We start from the raw sequence: 27,625 nt of genomic DNA, 5'->3' as shown, positions 1-27,625 counted from the left end.
GTACCCAAATATAGAATATGCGAAGAAAGATACCCAGAACATAGAATAGTGAGAGACAACATCAAATATTTTATTATTCAGAAAGCAATGTTCACTGGCCTCTTCGAGGGGGCAACCTCCAATAGAGCAGAGCTCGATACAAAAATAAGACACGATGCTCCTCACAGGGAGTCTCTATCCTTTATATATGACTCATACATGCAATACCAAGGATCAATACCATGGGTTTTATTAATACCATCTATCTAATACTATGGCCCATTTGCAACTAACTGTGGTCCCGTCATTAATTGCGGGTTAACCACTTACAATTATTAATATGGGCTTTATTGACTCTTGACTATGACTCGATCCCATTACATAAATAAGGGGGTTAGGGTGGGACCCTAACATGCCCTCCCCCTTAAGACTAGCCTTGTCCTCAAGGCTGAAGCTGCGGAAACTGCTGAAGAATAGTGGCTGGTTCCCAAGTTGCATCTTTCGGAGAGGTGTATTTCCACTTGACGAGGACTTCCCTAATCATGCGGCCTCGCAGGTGCCTGTCTCATGTGTCTAGGACTTGTTCAGGTTGGAGCCAGATTGACCCTTCTCCGTCCAATTCAGGTAGATTGGTTTGAATTCTGCAATTGTTCCCAATCACTTTCTTGAGGCATGAGACATGGAAAACTGGATGGATTTTTGCAGTAGGTGGCAAAGCCAACTTGTAAGCCACTTCTCCAATGCGCTAAAGTACTTGATATGGTCCGTAGAATTTTGGAGATAGTTTCTGACAACCCTTGTCTTTGAATGATGTTTGCTTATATGGTTGCAGCCTCAAAAAGACCTGATCCCCTTCTTGAAATTGGCGCTCTGAGCGATGCTGGTCTACCTGTTGCTTCATGTGGTTTTGAGCTTGATGAAGATTTTCTCTAATATGGGCGAGCATGGTTGTGCGGTGTTGTAGGAGTTGATCCACTGCTTGTACCTTTGAGCACCCCTTGATATAAGAAGTAGGGGAAGGAGGGAGTTGACCATATACTGCTTCATAAGGAGTCATTTTGGTGGTGGCAAGATAGTTGGTGTTATACCACCATTCAGCCAGAGGTAACCACTGTACCCAAAGATGTTGTTTTTCTGAAGTGAAACACCTAAGGTAGGTTTCCAGACATTTGTTGACGGCTTCAGTTTGACCATCCGTTTGTGGATGATAGGAAGTACTGAGTTTGAGTTGAGTGCCTTGTAGCCTGAAGAGTTCCTGCCAAAAATTACTGGTGAAGATCGGGTCGCGATCGGACACAATAGAAGTGGGCATGCCATGCAATTTGAAGATCTGATCCATGAAAGATTGAGCGACCAAAGTCGGTGTAAACAGGTGGGGTAGGGCGCAGAAATGAGCATACTTCGAAAGTTTGTCCACAACCACCATGATGACTGACTTGTTTCCTGACTTTGGAAGACCTGTAATGAAATCCATAGAAACCTCCATCCATATTGATGCTGGGATGGGCAACGATTGTAATGTGCCTGGTGTGTTGACGGTCTCCCCTTTGTGGCGTTGACAAACATCGCATTCTGCTACGAAAGTAAGGATGTCCTTTTTCATGCCTGTCCAAAAAAAATGATCTTCTGGTGCGAGCATACGTCTTCTGAAAGCCTGAATGTCCTGCAATGGGGGATGAGTGCAATTCTGCCAAAATGCGACTTTTGAGGGTGGATGTTGGTGATATTACGACTCTGTCCCTGTAGCAAAGAATTTCATCCTGCCACGAGTAGCCCTTGGTGGAATTTGGATCCACCTGTAATTGAGAAATGAGTTGGGAGAGCCCGGGATGTGAAAACCATTCCTTGCGAGCCTCTTCAATCCATTCTGGAATGGGGAGGGAAATTGCTAGCAGAGTACTTTCCTCCTCAAATTGGCGAGATAATGCATCTGCTACACTATTGTCTTACCCTTTCTTGTAAATGATCTCATAATCATATCCCAGCATTTTGGCAGCCATTTATTTTGTTGTGGGGAGGATAGGCGTTGCTCCAAAAAATATTTAAGACTATGATGGTCTGTGCGGATTTGGAAACGTCGCCCCAATAAGTAAGGTCGCCAGGTCTCTACTACATGTAAGATGGCCATCATTTCCTTCTCGTAGGTAGATTGGCCCAGATTCTTCCCACTTAGTTGTTGGCTTGTGAAGGCCAAAGGTCACCCTTCCTGCATTAAGACCTCCCCAATACCCGTACCCGAAGCATCACATTCAATGACAAAAGATTTGGTGAAGTCAGGTAGTGCTAAGACTGGAGTGGAACACATGGCTTTTTTGAGAGCTGTAAATGCCTGTTGTGTGTCCTCATTCCAGAAGAATGAATTTTTCTTCAGGAGTTGAGTGAGGGGCTTCACTATGCGACCATAGTTGCGGAAAAATTTACGATAATAGCCTGTGAGACCCAAAAATCCTCTCAAGCTCTTCAAGGTCTTAGGTTGAGGCCAATCCTGCATTGCCTGGATCTTTTTGGGGTCCACCGTGACACCTTCACACCCCACAATGTGGCCCAAATACTCAACTTCTTCCATGCCAAACGAACACTTGGACATCTTGACAAATAATTTATGCTTGCGGAGCAGTTGCAAGAGTAGATCTACATGTTGAAGATGTGCGGCCCAAGTGCAACTATAGATGAGGATGTCATCGAAGAAGACAAGGACAAATTTTCTGAGATATGGTTTGAGAAGATGGTTCATAAGGCTCTGAAAAGTAGAGGGGGCATTACAAAGACCGAATGGCATGACCAGGAACTCATAATGGCCTTCATGAGTTTTGAAAGCAGTCTTTGGAATGTCGCCTTCCTTCATGCGAATTTGGTGGTAGCCCGAGCGAAGATCCAGCTTAGTGAAGAATTGAGCCCCATTGAGTTCATCCAGCAAATCTTCAACCATCGGGATGGGAAATTTATCTTTGACTGTCAACTTATTGAGGGCCCTGAAGTTTGGACACATCCGCCACTCCCCATCTTTCTTGAGCACCATGACCACCGGTGATGAATAAGGACTAATGCTGGGACGAATGACACCTGCTTCCAAAATTTCCTTGATTATTTTTTCTATTTCATTCTTTTGGGTGAACGGATATCTGTATGGGCGCACATTTGGGGGTTGGGCCCCTGGAACCAAGGTGATGCTATGATCATGTTCCCCTCTCGAGGGTGGAAGCTCATGAGGCTTGTCAGAGACCGGCAGATGGTTATTTAAAATTTGTTGCATCTTAGGATGAATCGGCAGAGACTTGGTTTCGACTGCCTGGATGGCATTAAATTGAGCTATAACTCCATGATGGCCCTTTTTTAGCAATTTTTCCATCCTATGCAAGCTGATGATAGAGGGAGCTCCCGCGTGGAGTCCACGGAGGGTATGTGTGGAGTTGTTCTGCTTAAAAATCATATATAACTCCTGGAAATCCATTGTGATTGGCCCAAGAGTGCGAAGCCATTCAGCACCGAGGACAATGTCGCACCCTCCCATGTGTATGGCAAACATGTGGGTCTTCAACTGATAATCCCCCATTTGAAGTTTGACATTTTCACAGCGGCCTTCACATTTCATTGTGCCCCCATCCGCAATTTGGACTTGGAAGTTAGAAACTGCTCGTACAAAACAATGCACTGCTTCCGCGACTTTTTGATGGATGAAATTATGTGTACTTCCACTATCAATCAAGACTACTACTGGGCGATGTTTAATAAAACCTCTAATTTTGAGAGTTTGAGGTGAAGAAATCCCTGCCAAAGCATGCAGCGAGATAACTGGTTCGTCAGGGACATTGTCCTTTTGGTTGTCCTCTTCTACCGCCTCATGTTCCTCGAGTGGTGGATCTTCCTCCGATGAGCTGTAATCAGTGGCATCAATTTGAAAAAATTTAGGCTCCTTGCATTTATGACCTGGGGAGTATTTTTCATCACAGTAGTAACATAATCCTTGCTTTCTTCTTTCGGCCATTTCTGCAGGTGACACCTTTTGAACCTTAAGTGTTTGAGTCGTGCTGTGAGCCTGTGGGGGGCGACCCTTAGTGGTGAAATTTGGGCGACTGTACTGGGCTGCTAACGCACGTTCCACGTTACGAGCTACCTTACAAGCCTCCGTCCATGTGGGAGGGTGGTGCAGTAAGATGTGGGCTTTTATGGCTTCTTTAAGACCGCTGATAAAACATTCCGTGTAGAACACATCTGAGAGACCCCTAGTGCGGAAGGCTAAGGCTTCAAAGGCTGTAATATATTCATCCACTGTGCCAGTCTGTTGGAGCTTAGTAAGACGACCCAAAAAAGAAGATTCCTAGTCAAAGCGTTCTGTAAGAGCTTTTTTGAAGGAGTTCCAAGTCCTAAAAGGTCCATTGCAACGTTGATGCCATTCCCACCATTGCCACCTTTCATTGTCCAAGTACATGCTCCCCACCATAAGCTCAGTCTCATTATCTAAGATGTTATTCAGATTGAAATACTACTCCATTTGTGCTATCCATGCTGCCGGGTGAGAACCATCAAATTTATGCATATCCAACTTGGGAGGTCGCGGACGGGATTGTTGGTGGGGGCCCCCAAGGTGAAGAGAGTGGCTAGACTCACCCTCACTGTGTCCATTGCCAATATACGCCTCCTCATGGGCTTCCTCCTTGCCCGTCGGGATTATGCTCGGGATCATGCTATTTAGTTGGTCAAGCTGAATTTGGAGGGATTGCAAGGATTCTTCAAGTTTGTCCATCCTTTCATTGGCCATAGCTTGAGCTCTAGTTTCTACCATGCACCGACCTGATGTTCTTGAAAATTGGGACCGCCTAAATTATTTTTTTTCACTAAGAATTGAATGGTACCACCGTGCTCAGCTCGTCGTCCTGATTCTGATGGGCTAGATCACCAATAAGCGCCCCGGGAGATCTCAGACTCCTAACGGAGTTTTACTCCTTCCTTATGAATACTGCAGTCGCCAAATCCTCAAAATGTCAATGCTGCCAAAAGTCCTGCGAAAATTATACCCCGGTATAGGAACCCCACACAACTACTCAGATCTGGTGGATCTGAGAGATCTAAATGGCGGATCGGATAGCTCTGGGCGGCGGAACAGACTGCTGCTACGGATCTAATGGATCTAATAGATCGGAATGGCTGGTCTGCTAACTCGGAACTGCGGGACTGATGTCTGTTGTTGCTGCACCTCTTTGCGCGCTGATCTGGCAGAGATGATGCGTGATCCCCAGATAGAAAAGGGAACTATGGTCTCGAGGAGTGTTAGGTGCTACAAATCGCAATATACATAAGGGTCTGACAGTAGTACTCGGCCCAATGTTTCAGGGCTCTAACTAAGGAGGATCAATCGTACCCTTAGCCGTACAACTCGACTACCTTATCATACGGGCGAGTAATCTCTCCGAGTGTTGTTCTCGGTGTACTGTAGCAACAAGACGGCCGACGGTTTATCTATGGCGAGGTTGCAGAGGAGCTAAGGGGCTTCCGATATACCCAGAAGGTACTTGGAAGACAGTCCGTATGTTGTTCTGTCTAATGCGCTACTACTCGAAGGGGTACCCATAGGGGTTACAAGGGAGTCCAACAAGCGTGACCACCTCTTGTATTTCCTGCGTGCATGCCTCCCCAAATCCGCAGGTTTATGCGCTCAACGACAGATCCCGTGGTTTAAAAACGCCGAAACACGTCTCTAGCCAAAAAAAAAAATTGCTAAGAGATGGAGATCCCACTGGCCCTGGAAAGTGCTCTGATACCACTTGTTATGCTCTTAACCTGCAAAAAGATACCCAAATACAGAATATGCGAAGAAAGATACCCAGAACATAGAATAGTGAGAGACAACAACAAATATTTTATTATTTAGAAAGCAATGTTCACTGGCCTCTTCGAGGGGGCAACCTCCAATAGAATAGAGCTCGATACAAAAATAAGACACGATGCTCCTCGCAGGGAGTCTCTATCCTTTATATATGACTCATACATGCAATACAAGGATCAATGCCATGGGTTTTATTAATACCATCTATCTAATACTACGGCCCATTTGCAACTAACTGTGGTCCCGTCATTAATTACGGGTTAACCACTTACAATTATTAATATGGGATTTATTTACTCTTGACTATGACTCGATCCCATTACATAAATAAGGGGGTTAGGGTGGGACCCTAACACGGTACCTACAAGCCAAATCCACTGTAGCTGCTGATCTCGATGTCCCCTTGCGCTTTCCTGCTCTTCCTTTGCCTTCTTGCTCCAAAACTCCAAATATGCCACACTCTCCAAGAGTGCTCCAAGAAAACTCTGAGTGTCCAAGAGTATGAGAGAGCTCCAAAACTAAACTGAAAAAAGTCTGTGTACTGATCCTCAGAAGCCTTTTTATGAATAAGGCCTCTATTTTCTTCATTTTCCTCCTCACATGCAACCTGTGACCTTTCACCTCCCTTTTCTCCTAATTTCCATTATTTTCATAAACAAATGTGCCCAAATGCCATTGTGCCTTTCCAAAGCCTTAGCCTTAGCCTTTGCCAATTTCCTTAGCCATTAATAAGCAAATGAACACCCACACTAGGACGCCTTGCCCAAAATTCAACTTGGAATAAATGTCCCACCAACCGTGGTTATTATTTTTCCTTTATTATTTTTATTACATGGAATTTTCCCCAAGGCTATTACAAAAGGCGTCTCCCCCTTGAGTAGTACCGACAACTCTACCTCAACACTGACGCACTAGAAAAAATTCATACACACTCCTTACCACTTCCTCTCGACCCATGTGCTCTATTAATATGGACTATCCATCATCTCACACACATACAATTATTGTTTTCATTGTGTGCACAAGAAAACTAAATCACTCCGATTGGGATTTTGGTGAGAACCATGCAAATTCAAGCACCAACGGGTTCAAGTAGTAGAAACAATGGTTGAGCCCCTCATCCAACTTGAATCATTTCTAAAACAATTGCTATTCCAATGTCCGTCATCCTTTAGATCTAAATAAATGACTCAACCTTTTAGGCACCCATAATCAACTAGGCATTGATGGCACATTATACTTTAACTATTTCGCAGTGGCAACATGCACAATCCTTGGGATTTTCCTCACGACATCACATGTCAGACCATCGTGAACAACATGCCAATTTCCACAACCTCCACACAAATTCCATCTTATACGTGGCCTTCACCTGGCTGAATAAGACTTGGTAGAAAACTCCCCTTTACTATGTTAACTCCAAAAACTAGCACACCCTTACACCATGCTACCTGCACCCAAATCTGCAAACAAACTCTACATCAATATCTCCATCAACTAGGCCAAATAAACCCTTGGCAACATAAGTGTCCCCTTGAAGCCAACACTTGGCTTTGATATTTACACTTTTAGCTCTGATCCCAAATGTTAAAATTAACTAGAGAAAACAAAATATTTACAGAGATGATTTTTACTAGCAACAAAAAATCCAACATATATGCACATAGTGTTTACCATGGGAAAACCCCAACTCCATGAATTCCATTAGTCCCTTGGCAAAAACCCTGGCCAAGCCAGCCAAGTGAGCCTTCACCGCTCACATCCTTGGCACATTACTATGAAGTCTTCCCAAGCCTTTTAAAGACTTCATTACATGTAATCCAAGAGCACATATCCATGGGCAACCAAAACCACTCCTTCACCGCTCACATCCTTGGCACATTACTATGAAGTCTTCCCAAGCCTTTTAAAGACTTCATTACATGTAATCCAAGAGCACAAATCCATGGGCAACCAAAACCACTCCTTCACCGCTCACATCCTTGGCACATTACTATGAAGTCTTCCCAAGCCTTTTAAAGACTTCATTACATGTAATCCAAGAGCACAAATCCATGGGCAACCAAAACCACCATTGTTTGACTTGGTGAAATTTACCTAACATAACATAATTAGGAAACTGTGTCTTAAAATATCACTAGGTTAATAGGGAACAACTTCATTAAGTGCTATTTATTGATTAAACAATCAACAACTTTAGGGATTTGAGGCTTGCCTTTCCTTTCTTGTTTATGTTCCAAGGATTTGTTTCTTCCTTGTCAAAGGAGTTATTTCTACTAATTGTGATATCTAATTTCATTTATAACTTTCATAACATAATTAAAAATAACTTTTTAAAAATCTATGAAGTGTAGGTTAAATGATTTATGTAAAGTTTAGAGTCCTCACTGCATCATAGGTTCAAACCTCATAGAAAAAGATTTTTAATAAAAAGCTATTTTGAGGATTTAAACTTTCCTAAAATAAGTAATTTCACTAGATGATTAGTACTTCTTGTATCCAATATAAGAACTCCCAAAAAAAGAAAATTCTAAAATTTTGAATTTAATACGTATATTCTCCAATTATTTTTTTTTTGAAAAAAGACACATTATCCAAATTTTCACATATTTAATTTTAAATATCAAATTCGAATTGGTAACCATGAGAAACTCGTTGCGGGTTATCGCTCGCCCACGTTAACGTGAAGAGCAGGACAAACTCGTACGCAATTTGCAAGTGGGAGTCCGGAGCCGGGACAAACCCAGAGCCGCCAAAGTTTCCTGTCAAATTCAGACATAACTCGACGGAGATTGATGTTGACAGACTCTTGCAATAGCCACTGCAACTGTAAAACCAAGGTAGCATTCATGTGATTCAACATTTTATACATGTGCTTGCAGAGTAGGAATATCTTCTCATTCATTCTACTTCTGGGAATGCTAAAATATAAATGGAATATAAATAATAAGCATTCGAATTGAAAGTTAATAGGCATTCAAAATGTGGAATCAGATGTAAGATTTTTAAGGGCATCTGAAAGTTCGTGGTGATCTTAAAACCACTTTGTAATGGTTTATGGTCAGCTTGAAACCATCTTTTATCACTTGAAAGTGAGGGTTGGTGGTGAGCCAGAAACCATCTATATGGTCTTTGTGACTGAAGTGCCTTTGTGGCTGAATCGCCTATGTGGCTTGAGGTGCCTTTGTGGCTGGAATCGTGGATGTCAATGTGTTGTTTGACAAGTTGAGCGAATCTTTCTCTGCTTGCCTTTGTGGCTGTGTGTACACGAGAGCTTTGTGCTCAATTGAGCAGGTGGACTACAGAACACCTGGCTCGGACTTAGATGATTTTTTTTCTGAGTAGAAGGGGATTGGCGCGTTTTTCGCGTTGACAGCAGCGCCAGGAAGGCCAACTGGTGCGTCTGTTAGGCCATTAATCGTGCCAATAGGCGCGGGTTTTTCGTTCAAGATCGCGCCAATTCACCTTCAAGGGGATCTGCGGGATCAGAGAAGTTGTGGATCTGTCCGAGGGCGGAAGATTGTGTTTTTGGAGGTTTTGTACATGCAATTCGCCTGATGGTGGTGGATTTGACTATCATGACAAGTAGTCATTAAGGGGGGGAGTTGGAAATAATTAATTCTTACTTGTCTATGGTTGTAATTTTCTATTTGAGGAGTTTGTTCCTACATAATAGGAATAAGCTAGAATATAGTTTCTCCTAGTTTAGTGTGTGGTTGAGAAATTCACTACTGTACGTCTTAGATAGCATTCCTATCTTAAGACTATTGATTGTATAAATATGTGTGTAATTTATTCATTCAAGATTAATAGAATATATTATTGAGTGTCTGTAATTTGTGTATTAATGGCCTAACAGATGCACCAGTTGGCCTTCCTGGCGCTGTTGTCAGCGCGAAAAACGCGCCAATCCCCTTCTACTCAGAAAAAAATCATCTGAGTCCGAGCCAGGTGTTCTGCAGTCCACCTGCTCAATTGAGCACAAAGCTCTCGTGTACACACAACCACAAAGGCAAGCAGAGAAAGATTCGCTCAACTTGTCAAACAACACATTGACATCCACGATTCCAGCCACAAAGGCACCTCAAGCCACATAGGCGATTCAGCCACAAAGGCAAGCTGGCCACAAAGGCACTTCAGTCACAAAGACCATATAGATGGTTTCTGGCTCACCACCAACCCTCACTTTCAAGTGATAAAAGATGGTTTCAGGCTGACCATAAACCATTACAAAGTGGTTTTAAGATCACCACGAACTTTCAGATGCCCTTAAAAATCTTACATCTGATTCCACATTTTGAATGCTTATTAACTTTCAATTCGAATGCTTATTATTTATATTTTAGCATTCCCAAAAGTAGAATGAATGAGAAGATATTCCTGCTCTGCAAGCACATGTATAAAATGTTGAATGACATGAATGCTACCTTGGTTTTACAGTTGCAGTGGCTATTGCAACAGTCTGTCAACATCAATCTCCGTCGAGTTATGTATGAATTTGACAGGAAACTTTGGTGGCTCTAGGTTTGTCCCGGCTCCGGACTCCCACTTGCAAATTGCGTACGAGTTTGTCCCGCTCTTCACGTTAACGTGGGCGAGCGATAACCCACAACGAGTTTCTCATGGTTACCAATTCGAATTTGATATTTAAAATTAAGTTAATAAGCATTTTAAATATATTCTATTAATCTTGAATGAGGAAATTACACACATATTTATACAATCAATAGTCTTAAGATAGGAATGCTATCTTAGACGTACCACACACTAAACTAGGAGAAACTTTATTCTAGCTTATTCCTATTATGTAGGAACAAACTCCTCAAATAGAAAATTACAACCATAGACAAGTAAGAATTAATTATTTCCAACTCCCCCCCTTAATGACTACTTGTCATGATAGTCAAATCCACCACCATTAGGCAAATTGCATGTGCAGAACTTCCCAAAAACAAAGAGAGATCAGTGTCTTTCTAAGCCAAATATTCATGTCCAAATAACAATAGCAAACAGTGGCGTTGATTGCGCCTTTTGACGCAACTGTTAGATAGAAAAGTGCACCAACCCTCTTATGCTCAAACACATCAATATCTGAGACCATGAGCCAGGTGTTACTGCAGTCCACCTGCTCCTACGAACACAAAGCTCCCGTGTACACGTTAGCCACTTAGGCAATATGCCACCACCGGGCAAGTCTGATCAGCCACCACCGGGCAAATCCTGTAAGCCACTAAGGCTCTGCCACCACCGGGCAAGTCCGATCTGTCACCACCGGGCAAATCCTGTAGCCACTAAGGCTCTGCCACCACCGGGCAAGTCCGATCTGCCACCACCGGGCAAATCCGGAACTTAAATGTGCCACCTTCGGGCAAATTCTATAGCCACTAAGGCTCTATGGATGGTTTTTGGCTCACCACCAACCACCCACACAGGAAATCCATTACAAAGTGGTTTTAAGATCACCACGAACTTTCAAATACCTTTAAAAGGCTTACATTTCATTCAACATTTTGGAGTTTCTGGGTACATACAATGACCATTACAACAACTAGGCTTGCTTATAACATATTAGGGAGTTTATTCCACAAACCACACTAACTTAAACAAACATTTATTTTGCTGTCCAACATAAATGTTGTCGTTGCTGCTTTACCTCATCTGTTCATCGTTCACATCTTGGGCATCTTTGTCAAATAAATTCTTGGAACTCCATGCTTATCATGTTATTTGTTAGAGTCATGAATTCTAATGAAACAACTTTACCTACATTGAGTTAGCTAGGCTCAATAAGGCTCAATAATATTTAAACATGATTCCAAGAAACTAAATAAAACATAAATTCTTAAGGTTTAATTTCTCTATCTTTGCCCATAGATGATTATTTTCCAAACATACCAGTAGCCATTTTTCACCAACGATACCTGTGAGGGGTCTACTGATAAAGAAACGTATAGATTCCTGAACTGACATTCAAAAGTCCCAACTTTATAATTTCCCGTGCTAAAACAGATGCAATAGTTGTCCCATCACCTGCTGAATCATTGGTCTTACTTGCAACCTCTCGGATCAAAGCTGCTCCTCTAGGTCCCAACGTAACCCCGACGGATCAGCCAATTTTTCAATGGAATGCTTTGACACCTGATCGAAGGCAATATCCTTTGCCACCGCTCTCACAACAAGTGACTACGACAGTCTCAATGTTTCAGCATAACCAGCGCCACTGCAACAACAGATCACGTCAACCAACAGAAACATCTTCTTCCAGGCAAGCCAATCCTTGGCATACGTCCTGGTCTCATAGATCTGAATGGGTCAACGTCCCTGCCAACTGAAACCTTCTAGCCACTGTCATTACCTTCGATAAAAAACAAAATCATGCAGAGTATCACGATAAATATCACAGTAAAGAGGGTGAACTGGTGAACTGGAACTTCCTCATGATTAAGAAACATGGCCTCTGCAACAATAAGTCCAAGCTACATACTTGGAAATTTCAACACCGACACCAAACTCTTGTCTATGTCAAACGCGGTTGCGGCTTCCAACGACATAGCTAACAACACCATGTTTGTTGGCTCCACTACAGTGCTCCTCTGCACTACCACGATTGGGTCATGTGGCAGGTCGATTCTCCATACAAGTCACTAACCCAATCCACAGAGATCTTCACGCACACATCTCTTAAAAACGATCATGTAGCTTCACAACACTCACTGCACTCGGTGGTCGTTTCCTTTGTTCAAGATAATGCAAATCGAAGGGTAGCCATATCAGCTTGCAAATATTCTAAAAACTCCTGATTTAACCTGGGTCTGCATCTTGCAATTTCGTATTCAATTTCTGCGGCTTTTGTTACCAAAAAGTACTCCACAAGGTCTGCAGCATTGTCCGGGACCACGCGAGCCTCTCGAGCAGCTCGTCTTCGCTCTCGTTCTTGGAGAAGTTGGCGCTGCAAGGCGTCCTTCTGCGCACCCTCTTCTTTGAATTTCTTCTCAAACTCTCTTCTGGCAATGTGTCCACCGCTGGGAGGGCCAAGAATTCCTTCTGGGTCCCATCCAACGTTACAACTGACACTCAACCTCAGGCTGCATCGCCGACTCGAACTCCACTGAACCGTTTGACCAAGCTGCACCGATTGTTGCCTCCACGAAACTGTGGCGCCCACAATCAAACCATTCACCTCCATTGACAGATTCGAGAGATCGGACCAAGGTCATCCTAGAACCACACCAGCCCGACTACGAATCAGATAGCAGCAACGCATTTCTGAGGAGGAGCTTAGAATTCCATTACCAAAATTCTTTCCCCGGGGGCCTTGCAGAAGCCGAGGAAGGGAACGATATTCTGGTGTTGTGCGCAGGATAAAGATCGGATTGTCGCCGAGAAATGGAGGTGGACTCCACAAAATTTAGTTAACCTTTTCGCAAGAAAGACTCCACATCTAGTCAGCCCTATGATGGAGCCGAATCGGTAGTTTACACGACGCATGTGTTCATGAATGGCGAGGACACGGACGTAAGGAATCTGGTGGATCCCCGGGGAGCAGAGCAGTCAACTGCTGGAAGATCTGCAGAAATATGGTTATGATAAACTGAGGTCTATTCCTGCGCTTCATCAGGTTTCGAAATGGATGCTTAACTTCCGCGGCTATTTTACTGGCCTGAACTAGTTCATCGAACTCTGCATCCACATTGTTGGTTCCCCTGATTTTTCTCCAACAGTTAAGATAACCTGCCATTGCAATTAGTGCAGCAAACCATGTAAGGGTGTCCCAAGCTACCGATTCAGCCAGGCACTCCTTCCATGTCACAACACCTGTGCAGAGAAGGACAGACAAACCAAGGATTGCTGCAGTGACGGCATCCACCTTCAACATTCCCCCAAATATCCAAAGGCCCACCGTGACCGGCAGCGTAGCGCTCATGATGGTCTCGTTCTTGGTCATTGGCCCCATTTTCTCCAGCTTCTCCTTGGCAAGCTTCGGCGCGTCGGGGCTGCTCTTGACAGAGGGAGGGTAGATCACATAAAGAAGAAGCGGGGCAACGATCAGGGATACCAGACCAGGCACCAGCGCAGCGACCGCCCATCTCCACACATGCGTAGAATTTGTCAACGCAGCAGGTCTGCCCTCCAATAGATTCACCCCACAGCAGCTCCCTTCGACTTTCAATGGCGGCCTCCTCCACGGCAGTCCCAACGCCCTTCACATTGGCTGCAGACTCAAACAACATTGTCAACCATTGGATCTCAGCGTCCTGGCAGACCGCTCCACTCAAGCACTCAGGCCGCTCCACCACTTGAACAGATCACAAAAAATAATTGATGGACAAACAACATATACTAAACTCTTTATTTTCTCTCAGCCCAGGAGGGGCCAGGCCCTCACAGGCTCCGATACCAAGATAAAACCACAGACCAATGTTTTAAAACTCCGAGTTCAACTCCGACTCGGCTGAGGGTCGACTCCGACTCCGACTCCGACTCGGTATCGACTCGGCCGGCTCGATTTCAATGACTCGGTCATTGTAAAAAATACATTAAATATTTATTTTTTATAAAAACACATAATTTTAAAGATTTTCATTCATGTTTCCAAACACATGGCATTAGAATATAGATAGAAGACAACATATGATCAAAGTAGGCTCATGAATATATCCATTATATCAAAATGGCACCCAATGCATTGTCCAATACATACACGATGATGATATAGAGATCAAAACAAAAACACATAACCAAGGAGGCTATAAATGGCCTCTACAACAAAAGTCTGTGACCAGTACTATTGGCTACTGCTAGAGTTGCCAACATCATCTAGCTCAGTGTTACTTGGAAGTTGGGAGCAGGAGCGAAAGTGGGGAGCGAGAGCGAAAACGGGAGCGGGAGCGACATTTTCAAAGCTCCTGGTTTGGAAGCGAATCCCAGAGGAGTTCGACAACCAATGTCACTAACATCAAGGTACATAGAGGGATTGGTGCTCTTGATTAAATACGAGTGCGATACCCTAATACATGACAAAAGTCAATGGAAACATTGCAATCCTCCAATCCTGAAATCCTGAAAAACTGATAAGTCTACTGGATTTTGAATGAAATCTAAAATTCTACTTTCTCCATATGAAATCCAATGAGGCCGAAACCACTCTCAAACATCCTGAGTCATTTTATGGTAATGTTAAAAATTTAAGTAAAAGAATGAAAATGAAGATTAAGGAGAATGTCACTTTTACTTTAAGAATTTAACATTACCATGAAATTTGAATAGCATATCAATAGTAGAGAGCATTTGAGTGTGTTAAATAGGGTTTGGGAAGGGGAAATGGACCCCAAATAACATTTAACTAGTTCATAAAACACATTGGAGTTCAAACCAATCAACAAACACTTCAAAATTTCATTAAAAAATGTCAAATCGTTGTTTTGATGGGGTTACAGGCCACTGGTTATGACTCCGCCGAGTCAATACAGAAACGGCCGAGTTGGCCGAGTCAGCGATGACTCGGCCGAGTCATCGCTGACTCGGCCTACTGAACCGTTTCTTCCACCAAGTCACATCTCTGGGCAATGAAATGGATCAACTCGGCTGTTTCCGTTTCGAATCGGCCGAATTTTAAAACTATGCTACAGAGACTCAATAATATATTCTATTAATCTTGAATGATGAAATTACACACATATTTATACAATCAATAGTCTTAAGACAGGAACGCTATCTTAGACGTACAGTAGTGTGGTTGAGAGATTCTCTCAACCACACACTAAACTATGAGAAACTATATTCTAGCTTATTCCTATTATGTAGGAACAAACCCCTCAAATAGGAAATTACAACCAAGTAAGAATTAATTATTTCCAATTTTTAAATATATTTCCAACTTTTTAAATATCAAATTCGAATTGGTAACCATGAGAAACTCGTTGCGGGTTATGGCTCGCCCACATTAACGTGAAGAGCAGGACAAACTCGTACGCAATTTGCAAGTGGGAGTCCGGAGCCGGGACAAACCCAGAGCCACCAAAGTTTCCTGTCAAATTCAGACATAACTCGACGGAGATTGATGTTGACAGACTGTTGCAATAGCCACTGCAACTGTAAAACCAAGGTAGCATTCATGTGATTCAACATTTATACATGTGCTTGCAGAGTAGGAATATCTTCTCATTCATTCTACTTCTGGGAATGCTAAAATATAAATGAAATATAAATAATAAGCATTCGAATTGAAAGTTAATGGTGTATATCTCAGCATTAAATATTCTGTAATTGTACTTATTACTGATAATACTATAAAGAGTAGTGTAACAGGCCACAACTTTGCCTTTATAAGCCGCCATCAAATTATACCGCAACCCAACCTAGCCAAGCCCAATCCAATCAAAACTCCGACTCCTTCCAATGGCGAACTTCAAAGATGGCAGCCGCTTCCTCAACTCGAGAGTTATCGTTACTAATGGAATACAGGTAAATTGCATGATATAATGTTTGCAGGATGTAATAATCACATTTTTGGTCTCTCTTCATATGCGCTGAATACAGAGCAATCACTGTATTTTAGCACAGAAGAGGAACATCATTTTAAATATAAGAATCTATTGATTGCTGATGGTAATTTGAGACATGTAGGATGGCGATATGGAGAAGAGAGAATGGAATTTCAGGCCGAGCTCGCCCTGTATGAGGGAAATGGGAGGGATTCGAGGCATGCTGGCTTATCTGAGGTCTCACTTAGATCCTAAAGGAAAGAGCGTGATTCCTCTCGGTTATGCTGATCCTTCTCCATTTGAATGCTACAAAGTCTCCAAGGAAGCTGAAGATTCCCTCGTAGAGGCCATTAGAAGCGGCCAGTACAATGGTTATGCTCCAGCGGTTGGCCTACCAGAAGCGCGAAGGTGAAATTGCTTTCTCCTTTACGCCCTTTTTAAAATTACCTGGTACAGTACCTTCCGTATTCGACCTCTCCTTTTTTTAAAATTATTTCTTCTTATTATTGAACATGTCGTAAGGGCTGAACAGTAACAGTAAAAGTGGACTTGCCAGGTTTAACATGTGGTTGAACGGCAAAACTTCTTCTTGTTAATCCTTCACTTTTTTAGATGAAATTGTCCTGCTCTAACAAGGTTCTGTGAATTATTATAAATATGAATCCTTAATTAATCTAAATTATAAATCATTTTATTATAGAAGAATCAGGGATTGATCAAGATTATCTGGCAAAAGTTCAAGTCCGATTGACTACCCTGTTTTGCTTATAAACTCTGATATCCGAAGAGCTCCTTTGTGAAAGCGGCGCTTTAGCATTAAACTACACCATTAAACCAGTTGAGCAGGCTTGGTGTTGGCCTTCTTTCAACTATTCTGATTTCATTATGGTTTTTTAATGAAAGAGGGGAGGATTGACAACTGAAATGTGAAAGTGACTCTCCTAAACAAAATCTGCCCCGAAGTAGGGTCATTCTCCTGGAACGTCAGGGATTTTCAGCTACAGGCATATGTAAGACATTGAGAATCACCCATACGGGCCAGAGTTGGTAAAACTGTCACCGATCTACGGCTAAACCACAACCTCACCAAGGAAATAAATATTATTGGACAGTCCTAATGTCATTTGTTAATATTTTTTGACATTTATTCCGTGATTATATTCCACTGTCAGTTTGCCTCTGTTATGTCAAAATGTTGTGTCTTTTTGCCCCAAGTTACGCTGAGACTAGACAGGAGCAGCCCTAATGTTGAATGCAAGAATTATCTTCCCACCTATAGGGCAAATAAATATTATTTGACAGTCCTAATATCATTTGTTAATATTTTTTTGACATTTATTCCGTGATTATATTCCACTGTCAGTTTGCCTCTGTTATGTCAAAATGTTGTGTCTTTTTGCCCCAAGTTACGCTGAGACTAGACAGGAGCCAGCCCTAATGTTGAATGCAAGAATTATCTTCCCACCTATAGGAATGCAAGAATTATCTTCCCACCTATAGGGATGCTGGATGATGTGATTAGCATACGGTTTTAATAACTACAAATAATTTCACCTTTCATTTCTTTAAAGAAGTGGCTACCATTTAGATGTGGCTCCCACCTACAATCCCTCTCGTCTACAATCCCTTTCATGAGATTTGAACCAGTTACCAATAAAAACTGAACTTCAAAACAATTTATCAACCCTAACCACTTAATAAAATCTAAACCTACCTAAACCAACCCATTTACTCTTTATAAGTAGCAAACTCTTCTGTTTTTATCAACAAAAATATTCACATCCAAAAGTTCCAAGGATATTTTAAAGGCCATTATTTGGAAAAATATTATTCACAAAATAAAATAAATTATCTGTAGATATTTGGCCAAACTTTTTTACCAGGGATCTGTAAAATATTTTAGCAGGTTACAATTTTTTGAGGATATTGCTTTCAATAACAAAATTATTCACATCCAAAAGTTCGAAGGATATTTTAAAGGTTATTATTTTGAAAAATATTATTCACAAAATAAAATAAATTATCTGTATATATTTGGCCAAACATTTTGTACAAATGCCCAATACCAGGGATCTCTAAAATATTTTAGCAGGTTACAAATTTTTGAAGATATTGCTTTCGATCATAAAGCTTTATTTTTAAGAAAATCTGTAATCAATTTATATCTACAGGAAACTGGGCTGAGGGTTAGTTCTTTGCTTGTTTTGTTCATAAATCATGATTTCCCAATTTATGTTACTTATGAAGGGCATGGTGCATGGCATAATCTTCCATTTACCTCAGGGCCAAAAGCCTAGAAGGGAATTATCAAACTATTAGAAACATTGAATGAATCTGCTTTATTTTATTATCAATTTTGAATTGATTATCGCTCCAAACATGTTTCAAAATTTTGATACTGCGTCTGCATGATTATAAATGGCTGATATTGCAGATAGTTATTGATAGCAATACAGAAGTTAAGCATTTCAGATCTCATTATCGTTTATGACTAGAGTAGTGTTAGTATATACCAATATATGAAAGAAAGAAGCATTCACAATGGTGACATAGAACCCCTTGGAGGAGCAGTGGAAATCGTCTTTGTATACCATATCTATTATATTAGTTAGGAAAATGGATTACATATGCTATCTCCATAGAATTTCAGTCAAAATGTTTCAAGACAACAGACTGCTCCAGCAGTCGACTATGATTTTCGGGATTAACTACTGTCTTCTAGATATATCACTATTGAGATAAATAAATGCTTCTCATGTTTATCCTGATCGTTAGCACTTTTCTAACCTCAGTTCTTGAGACAAAATCAGTCCTGGATTGACTGCTTCCTTCTCTATTTTTTCAATGGGACAAAATCTATTGGCAGCAAACTTCTTTTATTTTATTTAGTAACACGATTTTCATTATTTGGATCCACACATACTCTTCGGCTGAATGAGCCTTGCTATGATCTGATCTAGTTTTGAAACAGGTTTCTTATTTGCCCTGGACAATTAACTTTCAATTTTCAAGAGAAAAGTCTTTGCTGAGTTATTTCTTTTTTGGAATATTGTTTTTTGGGTAGGTAAGCACCTATTGGGGATTTGAACTAATGACTTATCACAAAAAATGCCTTAACAATGCACCTATTCACCGTCAATCCAAAGCCCTGTGGGCTACCCACTTGGAATATTGTTATTTATTAATATAAATTCATTTTCGTTTGCAATGTATTTAGATATAGGTGGGATTAAAAAAGTATACATATATATATTATTTTTTGGAGTTATTTAGTGTGATTTTTTGGACCTGTGTAAACATTTGAGGTGAAATCTTGATTTGTGTTATTTAAACTGGTTTTTTGGCTGTATATATGGATTCAGCTCCCTCCAAAACCCCTATGGCACTTAGATTGTGCAGGGTTACCCATCAAACTTGTGATTTCAATCAATTCCTGCGGGATTTTAAAGAAATTAGATAGAAAAAACCCATCGGAAAAACTTCCAAAAAATTACACTAAAAACAACTCCTCCTTTTACTTATATTATTTATTTTATTTTTATATAAATAACTTATCAATATTATATTAAATATTTTTTTTAATATATTATATTATACTAATTTATATTATATTAAATATTTTTTTAATATATCATATTATTCTAATCTATCCAATTTTGAGTAGATAATTAAATATTTTGTTAATATATTTATTAATATGAAATAATTAATTAAAATTTTTACCCCAATAAAATTAATATATTATACATATCAAAAATATAATCCTGCCAAATTTAAAAATATATGTATATAAATCATATCACTTTTAAATCCATATAAGTATATTATATATCAATCTCATATTATATTATGAAATGCTTTTATTTCTGTAGTTTTCTTAATGTACTTATCAGCCGAAGTCCTTATTCGTGCTGGTCTTGTCTTTGACTTTTTCAATTTTGGAAACTAATAGATTGTTTAATTTTAATTTTTCAAATGCCTTTTTCACTTTTTCAAAACTAATAGATTGTTTAATTTTTATTTTTATTTTTCGAAAACAAACTTAGTTCCGACTGAGCATGAGTTTCGCATGTTCTAAGTGATTATTGTATTTTTTTTTGCATTAGAAGACTAGGATTTCATAATTTACAATTTGCTTGCAAGTTTTTCTGGAATTTTTTCATTATTTCTTCTGGCACATAGTTATTCAGATTTAATCTATGTTAGTTATTTAGAGTTGATTTATTCAAGATTGTAAAGATTATGTTTTATAGTTCACAATTTGCTTTTAAATTGGTTTAATCGCTGGATAGGGAGTATAGAGTGAGGTAATCTCATTAATTTCTTTTGCGAGTGATATTTTCTGTAATGGATTGCTATTAAGACATACAAAGGTTGTATTTAAAAATAGCTTCTACTTAATAATAAAAACTCTTAGATTTCCAGTACCGGTTTTCTCGCATTGGGTTTTTTTCGGGGACATTTCTCCAAAAATAATTGTGTCATTTGTGTTGTATCTTTCTCTTGTTTAATTTCTTGTTTCGACATATTATTTTAAATGGTGTAGGCTGCAGTGTATGTATTTCAATATTTGTTGTAGGAAACTGCAAATAAATTGTTCATGTACATCTAACAAGTAAGAGAAATATCATAAGTTGCTGCAGTAGGGATTCCGGGTTGAAGGAATTTTCACATGATATCAGAGCAGTGCATGTGAAACAAGAAGAGCAGTGCCAGAGAACCCAACGATGAGTAGAGAAGGAGATCGAATAGTTGCAGGAGGCAACAGTTTGAATCCCAAGAGGGATTGCACAGTCCAGGCTAGGAGGGTTGAATTTTTGAGGAAAGTCTTTCTCTGAGTGAGTCGATAGAGAGGAAGGGCTTCTAGATTGAAATCTTGTCCTGCCAGAGGGAGCAACGCAGAGCCTCAACGTGAGGAAAGAGTTGGTGGGGCGCAATTTTTTTGTAGGCAGTTTGCTGGGTAGAAAATCATCAGAAGAGAGAGGAAAAGCACAATGAGGGAATTTTTCCTCAGTAGACTTCCCACCAAGAAGTTTGTTTTCTTATTACCTGAGCAATAACAGTAAGAAACAGAGAGGAGCAGTTTGACATTTTCGTGGCAAAGATGGCAGGCAGTGGACTGAGAGATTAGGACAGGTTGGATGGGGCACCAACTATGTGATTGGGAAGGCAAGGATGTCGTGCCTTCTAGATGAACATTTTCTCAAGGTCTATGTCGACAGCGTCGTGGTTGAGCCCACAGATCCAAATCAGCTGACAAGTACAAGGGAGAAAGAGCGAAGGCCAAGAGGATGATCCTTGATGGAGTAAAGGATCACATGGTATGTCACATTGCTAGTAGAGGGACTGCTAAGGAGATGTGGGATGCCTTGGCAACACTGTATCAAGGATTTTCCGAGCAAAAAAATATGTACTTGGAGCAGAAAATGAGATCTGCACAGATGCAGAAGGGGGAGCGTATTGATCCATTCTTCACGAAGCTTTAGGAGACCCGAGACGAGTTAGCAGTTGTGGGGTATACGCCTCAAGGTTCCGAGATGGTGAAACTGGTCCTAAACTCTATCTCAGAAAAGTGGCAAGTCTTTGTCTAGAGCATCCTGGGCAGGGCAACTTTTCCAGACTGGGATAGTATGTGGGCAACTCTCAAGCAGGAAGAGCTGAGGGGAGATCTAGTCAATTGTAAGCTTGACGGAAGCAGTAGCAATGGGTTGAAGTCCAAGGAGGAGGAAGAGAATGCCCTTGCATCCAAGGGGCAGCAGGAGAAACATGCAAGGGGTAGTAGGAGCAACATGCAAGGGGCAACAGGAGCAGCAAAGGCGGAAGAAGGACGTCTCGAAGATCAAATGCTTCAGGTGTGGTGAAATGGGTCACTACGCAACACAATGTACTCTCAGAAAGAATGACAAAGATGGGAAGCACGATCTAAAGGCTGCACCCACAAATATCGAGGAAGAGGAGTTTTCCATGACAGTCGAGATACTTCCAGGAGGGAGGTGGGCTGATTTTGAACTGTAGTTCGGAAGAGCTACAGATGGGCAGGATCCTTGAGGAGCCCACCTCTTGGATCAATTCCTTGCTATGAGAGCCCAGATAAGAAGTAGCAGGACGGACTGGGAAAATTGATGCGGAGGAGTGTAGGAGTGACAGTTGCAGTGGCTAGTAGTGCCAGAGACTGAGCAGCGCAGAGCAGAGTTGACAACAGTGTAGATGGCACAGAGCAGAGGTCAGCAGCAACGCAGAGGATTCAGAGGGTTAGCGCAGAGACTAGCAACAACCAAACTACAACAACGAGATGCATCATATTGAACACCAATTCAGTTATTTCAGATGCTTTTCTGTTGTTGATGCCATAGCAGTATCAATTTACAGTGCAGGGGCAGTTAGCAGTGGTAGTGCCAACAACAACACGGATGCAAAAATTCAGAGGGAGCTACAGTATGGATGCAGTGTTCACAGTGGCAGTGTCAGCAGCAGTGCAGTTGCGACAACATCGCAGTAGTTGGTGGATAGCGTGTCAGACATCAACAACATAGAGGACGGTGTTATGAAGTCAGGCTGATGCTTCAGTGGGAGGCATTGTTAGAGCACATTCCTCACTAAGAGGGAGTGTTGATTTATGGTAGCATCAGATGTGCTCTAAGTCTCAAATTTTGCAGGGAGGCTTGGGCACATGTATTACAAAGAACCCAAAAAGCATTTTGGGAAATTCCACCTCGAGATAATTTTATTAAAATAATTAATTATTTTTAATGGATCCTTAAGTCTAACTTATGAAATTAAAATAATTAATGGGTATTAATGTAACTGTGGGTGTAACTTCTAGAAGGAGATGAGGATTAAGCAGAAATGATCTTAGCCATTGATTAGCTTCTAATCTGAGATGTTGAATGTCAACGACAAGATTATTTAAGGAGGCTTGAGGGTCATTTGGAACACACAGAGAGTTGATCAGTTAAATCGAATCGCTGAAGCTAGAATCAACACAGTGATTTCGTAGAGATCACGCAGAGAGGGAAAAAGAGAGTTTTGGCTGGAGGATCTTCTCCGGAGCTAAGAATACTCAGCAAAGAGGTAGAGAGACACACATAGGAGGCAACGCAGTGCCCAAAGAGGGTGACGCAGAGCTAGGAAGGGCTCACACAAGGCCCACACAGAGAAGCACAGAAGCCTTCAATGCAGAGGTCTGAAATTTGCTAAGGAGGTTGACGTGCTGAGCTAGGAGGGTTGGAGTCATCTCCTGAGAGAAAATTGATCCAACAAAGAGGTGATGCAGGGCCTTAGAGGTTGTAACGCACGCCCACATAGAAACTGCATAGGGGCAGCACAGAAGTAGTCGGGGACTTGTTGGTTTAGTTGTCGGATCAGCTGAGACTTGCAGTGTAGAGTGAGGTAATCTCACTAATTTCTTCTGCGAGTGATATTCTCTATACTGGATTGCCAGCAAGGCATCCAAAGGTTGTATTCAGAAATAACTTCTACTTAATAATAAAAACCCTCAGATTTGCTGCACCAATTTTTCCGCATTGGGTTTTCCGGTGACATTTGTCAAAAAATAACTCTGTCATTTGTGTTGTATCTCTCTTGTTCAGTTTCTTGTTTCGGCATATTATTTTAAATGGTGTAGGTTGTAATGTATGTATTTTAATGTTTGCCGTAGGAAATTGCAAATAACTTGTTCATGTAAATCTAACAAGTAGGAGAAATATCATCAATTGTTGCAATAGGGATTCCAGGTTTAAGGAATTTTCACAATTATCACTAGCAATTGCCTCAAATGTTGCAAAGGAAACATTGTAAGTCAAGAAAAGCCATACATTGGGAGGGTCTAGGCCTTTAATTTAATTTCGTGATTGCTTTCATTTAGGCCCTTTATGAGAGTCGACCAGGCTCACAAAAACATTCAATAAGAGGAGAAAATGTCCATAATACATTATTTTGCAGCAGGAAAAGAAAGCTAAAGCAAGAAATACTACTCTGTTGGTAGGAAGAGAACCAAAATACCATGATCATTTCCCATAGTGAGAGAAAGAGCTAGAATATACACTACAATGCAACGTCCCTTGTAGATTCCCCCGTGGTTGTCGAGGAGGTGTTCCACAACTGCACTTCTTGTTGCAAAGCTAGCTATTCGTTGAGGATGACCTTTGCTTAAGTCTTAACTATTATCACTGTTTTATTATTTCGTTGTTATAACTATTTTATTATTTATTAATTAACCATTGTTTTATTTTTCTTTGTAATGTTTTAATTAATTTAATTTTCTAATTATAACTATTAACTGTTGTAATCTAATGGCAGACCATTGTTCAATCGTCTAACAATGGATTTGATGGTGAACAATGGTACAGAGTGGTAGCTGGGGGAGTTCTTCCTAGAGGGAAACACTTTATGACCTAATTAAAATTTAAGTGAGACGCTTCATTAAAAATATTTCCAAGTTCACTAACTATAGTTTTATATCCTATATTTTAGTAGACGTTTTATTATGATTATGATTTATATGTAATTCAAGATGAAGTTGGAATGATTATATAGTAGTTTTAATTGGTTTTTAGTTATATATATATATATATATATAATTTTAATTTTAATTTTATTTTAATTTTTATTTTTATTATTATTATTATTATTTTATCAAAACATGTATGTTGATTTGTGGTAGCATCGGATGTGCTCTAGCCATGAAAATTGGTGAAGAGGCTAAGACACATAAGATCTCCAATACCCAGAAATGATTGGGTAAATTCCATCCGGTTGGAGAGATATTAAAATAATTAATACTTTTAATGGGATTTCTAAGTCTAAACTTAGGAAAATTAAAATATTAATGGGTATTAATATAAAACTGGGTGAGAATGGTCTAAATGACATAGATCAAACCAAATCTAATCTTAGCCGTTGATTAGGAACTTAATCTCGGTCGTTGAAGACTCAACAGTAAAAGTATAAGAGGAGGCTTGAGGGTTAGTTGAAGATACACCAAGATTGATCAGTCAGTTCGATTTTCTGGAGCAAGATTTGCTGAGAAAATTCGAGCTAGTGGTCTGTCGCAGCGAGGGGCAGTGAGTACATAACCGAGAGGCAAGGATAGAGCCAGAGGGTCAATGCAGTGATCGAAGAGGTTGACATAGAGGCAGCTAGAGCTACGCAGAAGCTGCAGGAGCTATGCATAGGCAATTGGGTACTGCGCAGTGCCTGAGGGGCCTGCGTGGGTGACGTAACGGGCCAGAGAGCTGAAGGACGCTGACGTAGAGGTTTCAGGAGCTGAGCTGAAGTTAGCTGGGATGACGCAGGGCCAAGAGGAAGCACCAGAAGGATTTTCTTGGGGCACACCGGAGTTGAGAGGCTGAATATCTGTCTCCGAGAAGAGGTATTACCGCCATGTAACAATCTCTATTGGATGAGCCATTTCTGGCACCCTAGTTGTACTCAAAACATGCTTAATAGTAAAACCCTCATATCTATTGTACCGATTTTCCCGCATTGAGTTTTTCGGGGGACGTTTGTCCAAAAATAACAATGTCCCTTGTGTGTTTGTCTCAGTGTTCCAATGGCTGATTTGTATATGAGTTAATGTTGCATCTGTGTTTATTTTCAGTGCTTATATTTATAAATAACTTGTTAATGTAATAAACAAGTAGGAGAATTTAAACCAGAAAATGCAATAGAAATTTCTAATGGCTTTAGAATTTAGATGGCTTTTTTCGTATTTTTTATTAAACTTTTATCTTTACCAAAAGAAAAAAATATAAATAAATAACTAAATAAAATAAAATCATATAAATAAATAAATAAATAAAAATTTAACCAATTTTCAATAATAGTTTATTAATTCCATTAAATCAATATTAGAAAACCCTTTTACTTCTCCCTAGTGATATAAATAATTAATTAAATAAGTTAATTTAGTAACCATAGAATAATATATAATAAAATTAATATAGAATAACATTCTCATCCCTAGGGAATTAAATAAATTAATTTAACAACCAATGAAAGATTTTTCTAAAACCCCGTTACTTATCCCTTGTGACTTAAATGAATAAATTAAAAATGAATTAAATATATTAATAACCAAAGAATAATATATGAATAAAATAAAATGGAATTACATTTGAATATATAATTTATTATAATATGTATAATTGATTAAAGAAATTTAATTACTATAATTATAATATTATTTTTATTACTTGTGGTCTGTTTAACATTATAATATTATCTAACCTTTTTTTGGATAGCCGTAGATGGTCAACCTAGCCAACCTAGCCGTTGGGAAGATCTGCTCTCCCTATTTATTATGCAGCCATGATCTGATTCCTCAACTTGTCCTAACGATGAACCACACTAGTTGGTTCGAAACGCGTTGACAAAGATTTTCTACATTTGATTTACGCGAAATTCTTCTTATAATTTCTAACGAACCACACTAGTTGGTTCAAAACGCGTTGCTCTCCCTATTTATTATGTAGCCATGATCTGATTCCTCAACTTGTCCTAACGATGAACCACACTAGTTGGTTCGAAACGCGTTGACAAAGATTTTCTACATTTGATTTACGCGAAATTCTTCTTATAATTTCTAACGAATCAGAGTTAGAAATTTCAACAATGTACACTTCAAATGTTATTCATTAATAAAAAATTAACAATTTTTACAATATCAATTTTTGTTATCAATTAAAATTAATAATTTTCTAATTCTCCATAATCTATATTTTTAAATATTTTTTACCTAATTCTTCATAGTTAATTTTTTTTTTTTTTTTTTTCTTTCTTGAAACTAAAATAAGGAAAAAAGCTCTCAACAAAACAAATTTCCTGCAAACATTAGGTACAAGTTTTTCGCAACCTTTTTATATCCCAAAACCATTTTCGTGTCCTTATTCTATGATTTGCTTTGTAGTAATGAATCCAAAACCATTTTCGTGTCCTTATTCTATGATTTGCTTTGTAGTAATGAATCTAGTGCAAAGACTTAAAACAAAATCATCTAATTGTGATCTTATTACATATTTTAGTTACTGATTTACGTTAAAATTCTTCTTATAATTTCTAACGAGTCAGAGTTAGATATTTTGAATAATGTACACTTCAAATGTTATTAATTAATAAAAAAATTAATTTTTACAATATCAATTAAAATTAATAATTTTTTAATTCTCCATAATCTATATTTTTAAATATTTTTTTCCTAATTCTTCATAGTTAATTTTTTTTTTTAACTAAAAATAGAAAAAAAAACTCCTAACCAATTTCTTAGAAACATTATGTACAAGGTCTTCGCAACCCTTTTTATATCCCAAAACCATTTTCGTGTCCTTATTCTATGATTTGC

At 39.7% G+C, this 27,625-nt stretch overlaps 2 protein-coding genes across 4 annotated transcripts in view; one reads left to right on the top strand and one right to left on the bottom strand.

The window, feature by feature from the left end:
* Window positions 1–12,542: 12,542 nt before the first annotated feature.
* Window positions 12,543–12,989, bottom strand: LOC149170218 (uncharacterized). The gene has a single exon (XM_089425483.1). The coding sequence runs from the start codon at window positions 12,987–12,989 to the stop codon at window positions 12,543–12,545; it is 447 nt and encodes a 148-aa protein (XP_089281609.1).
* A 2,794-nt stretch (window positions 12,990–15,783) lies between these two features.
* Window positions 15,784–27,625, top strand: part of LOC149170216 (putative aminotransferase TAT2) — a 267,395-nt gene continuing 255,553 nt past the window's right edge. The window contains exons 1-3 of one of the 3 annotated variants that reach the window (XM_089428946.1): window positions 15,784–15,908; window positions 16,104–16,267; window positions 16,430–16,695. In XM_089428946.1, coding sequence (XP_089285072.1) covers window positions 16,202–16,267; window positions 16,430–16,695 — 332 coding nt within the window. In that variant the 5' untranslated portion in view covers window positions 15,784–15,908; window positions 16,104–16,201. The remainder of the gene's footprint in view (window positions 15,909–16,103; window positions 16,268–16,429; window positions 16,696–27,625) is intronic. The other 2 variants (XM_089428943.1, XM_089428944.1) reach the window with 2 other exon arrangements.

The sequence above is a fragment of the Pinus tabuliformis genome, chromosome 4_2 (assembly GCF_031772625.1).
Source record: "Pinus tabuliformis cultivar Carrire ecotype Pingquan chromosome 4_2, CPIR1, whole genome shotgun sequence".
NCBI classification, from domain to species: domain Eukaryota; kingdom Viridiplantae; phylum Streptophyta; class Pinopsida; order Pinales; family Pinaceae; genus Pinus; species Pinus tabuliformis.
Note: the sequence above shows the minus strand (reverse complement) of the source record. Positions and strands in the feature narration are given on the sequence as shown.

Coding starts and splice junctions, on each gene's coding strand:
- LOC149170218 (XM_089425483.1), bottom strand. CDS start 12,989: ATGGAGGTGAATGGTTTGATTGTGGGCGCCACAGTTTCGTGGAGGCAA.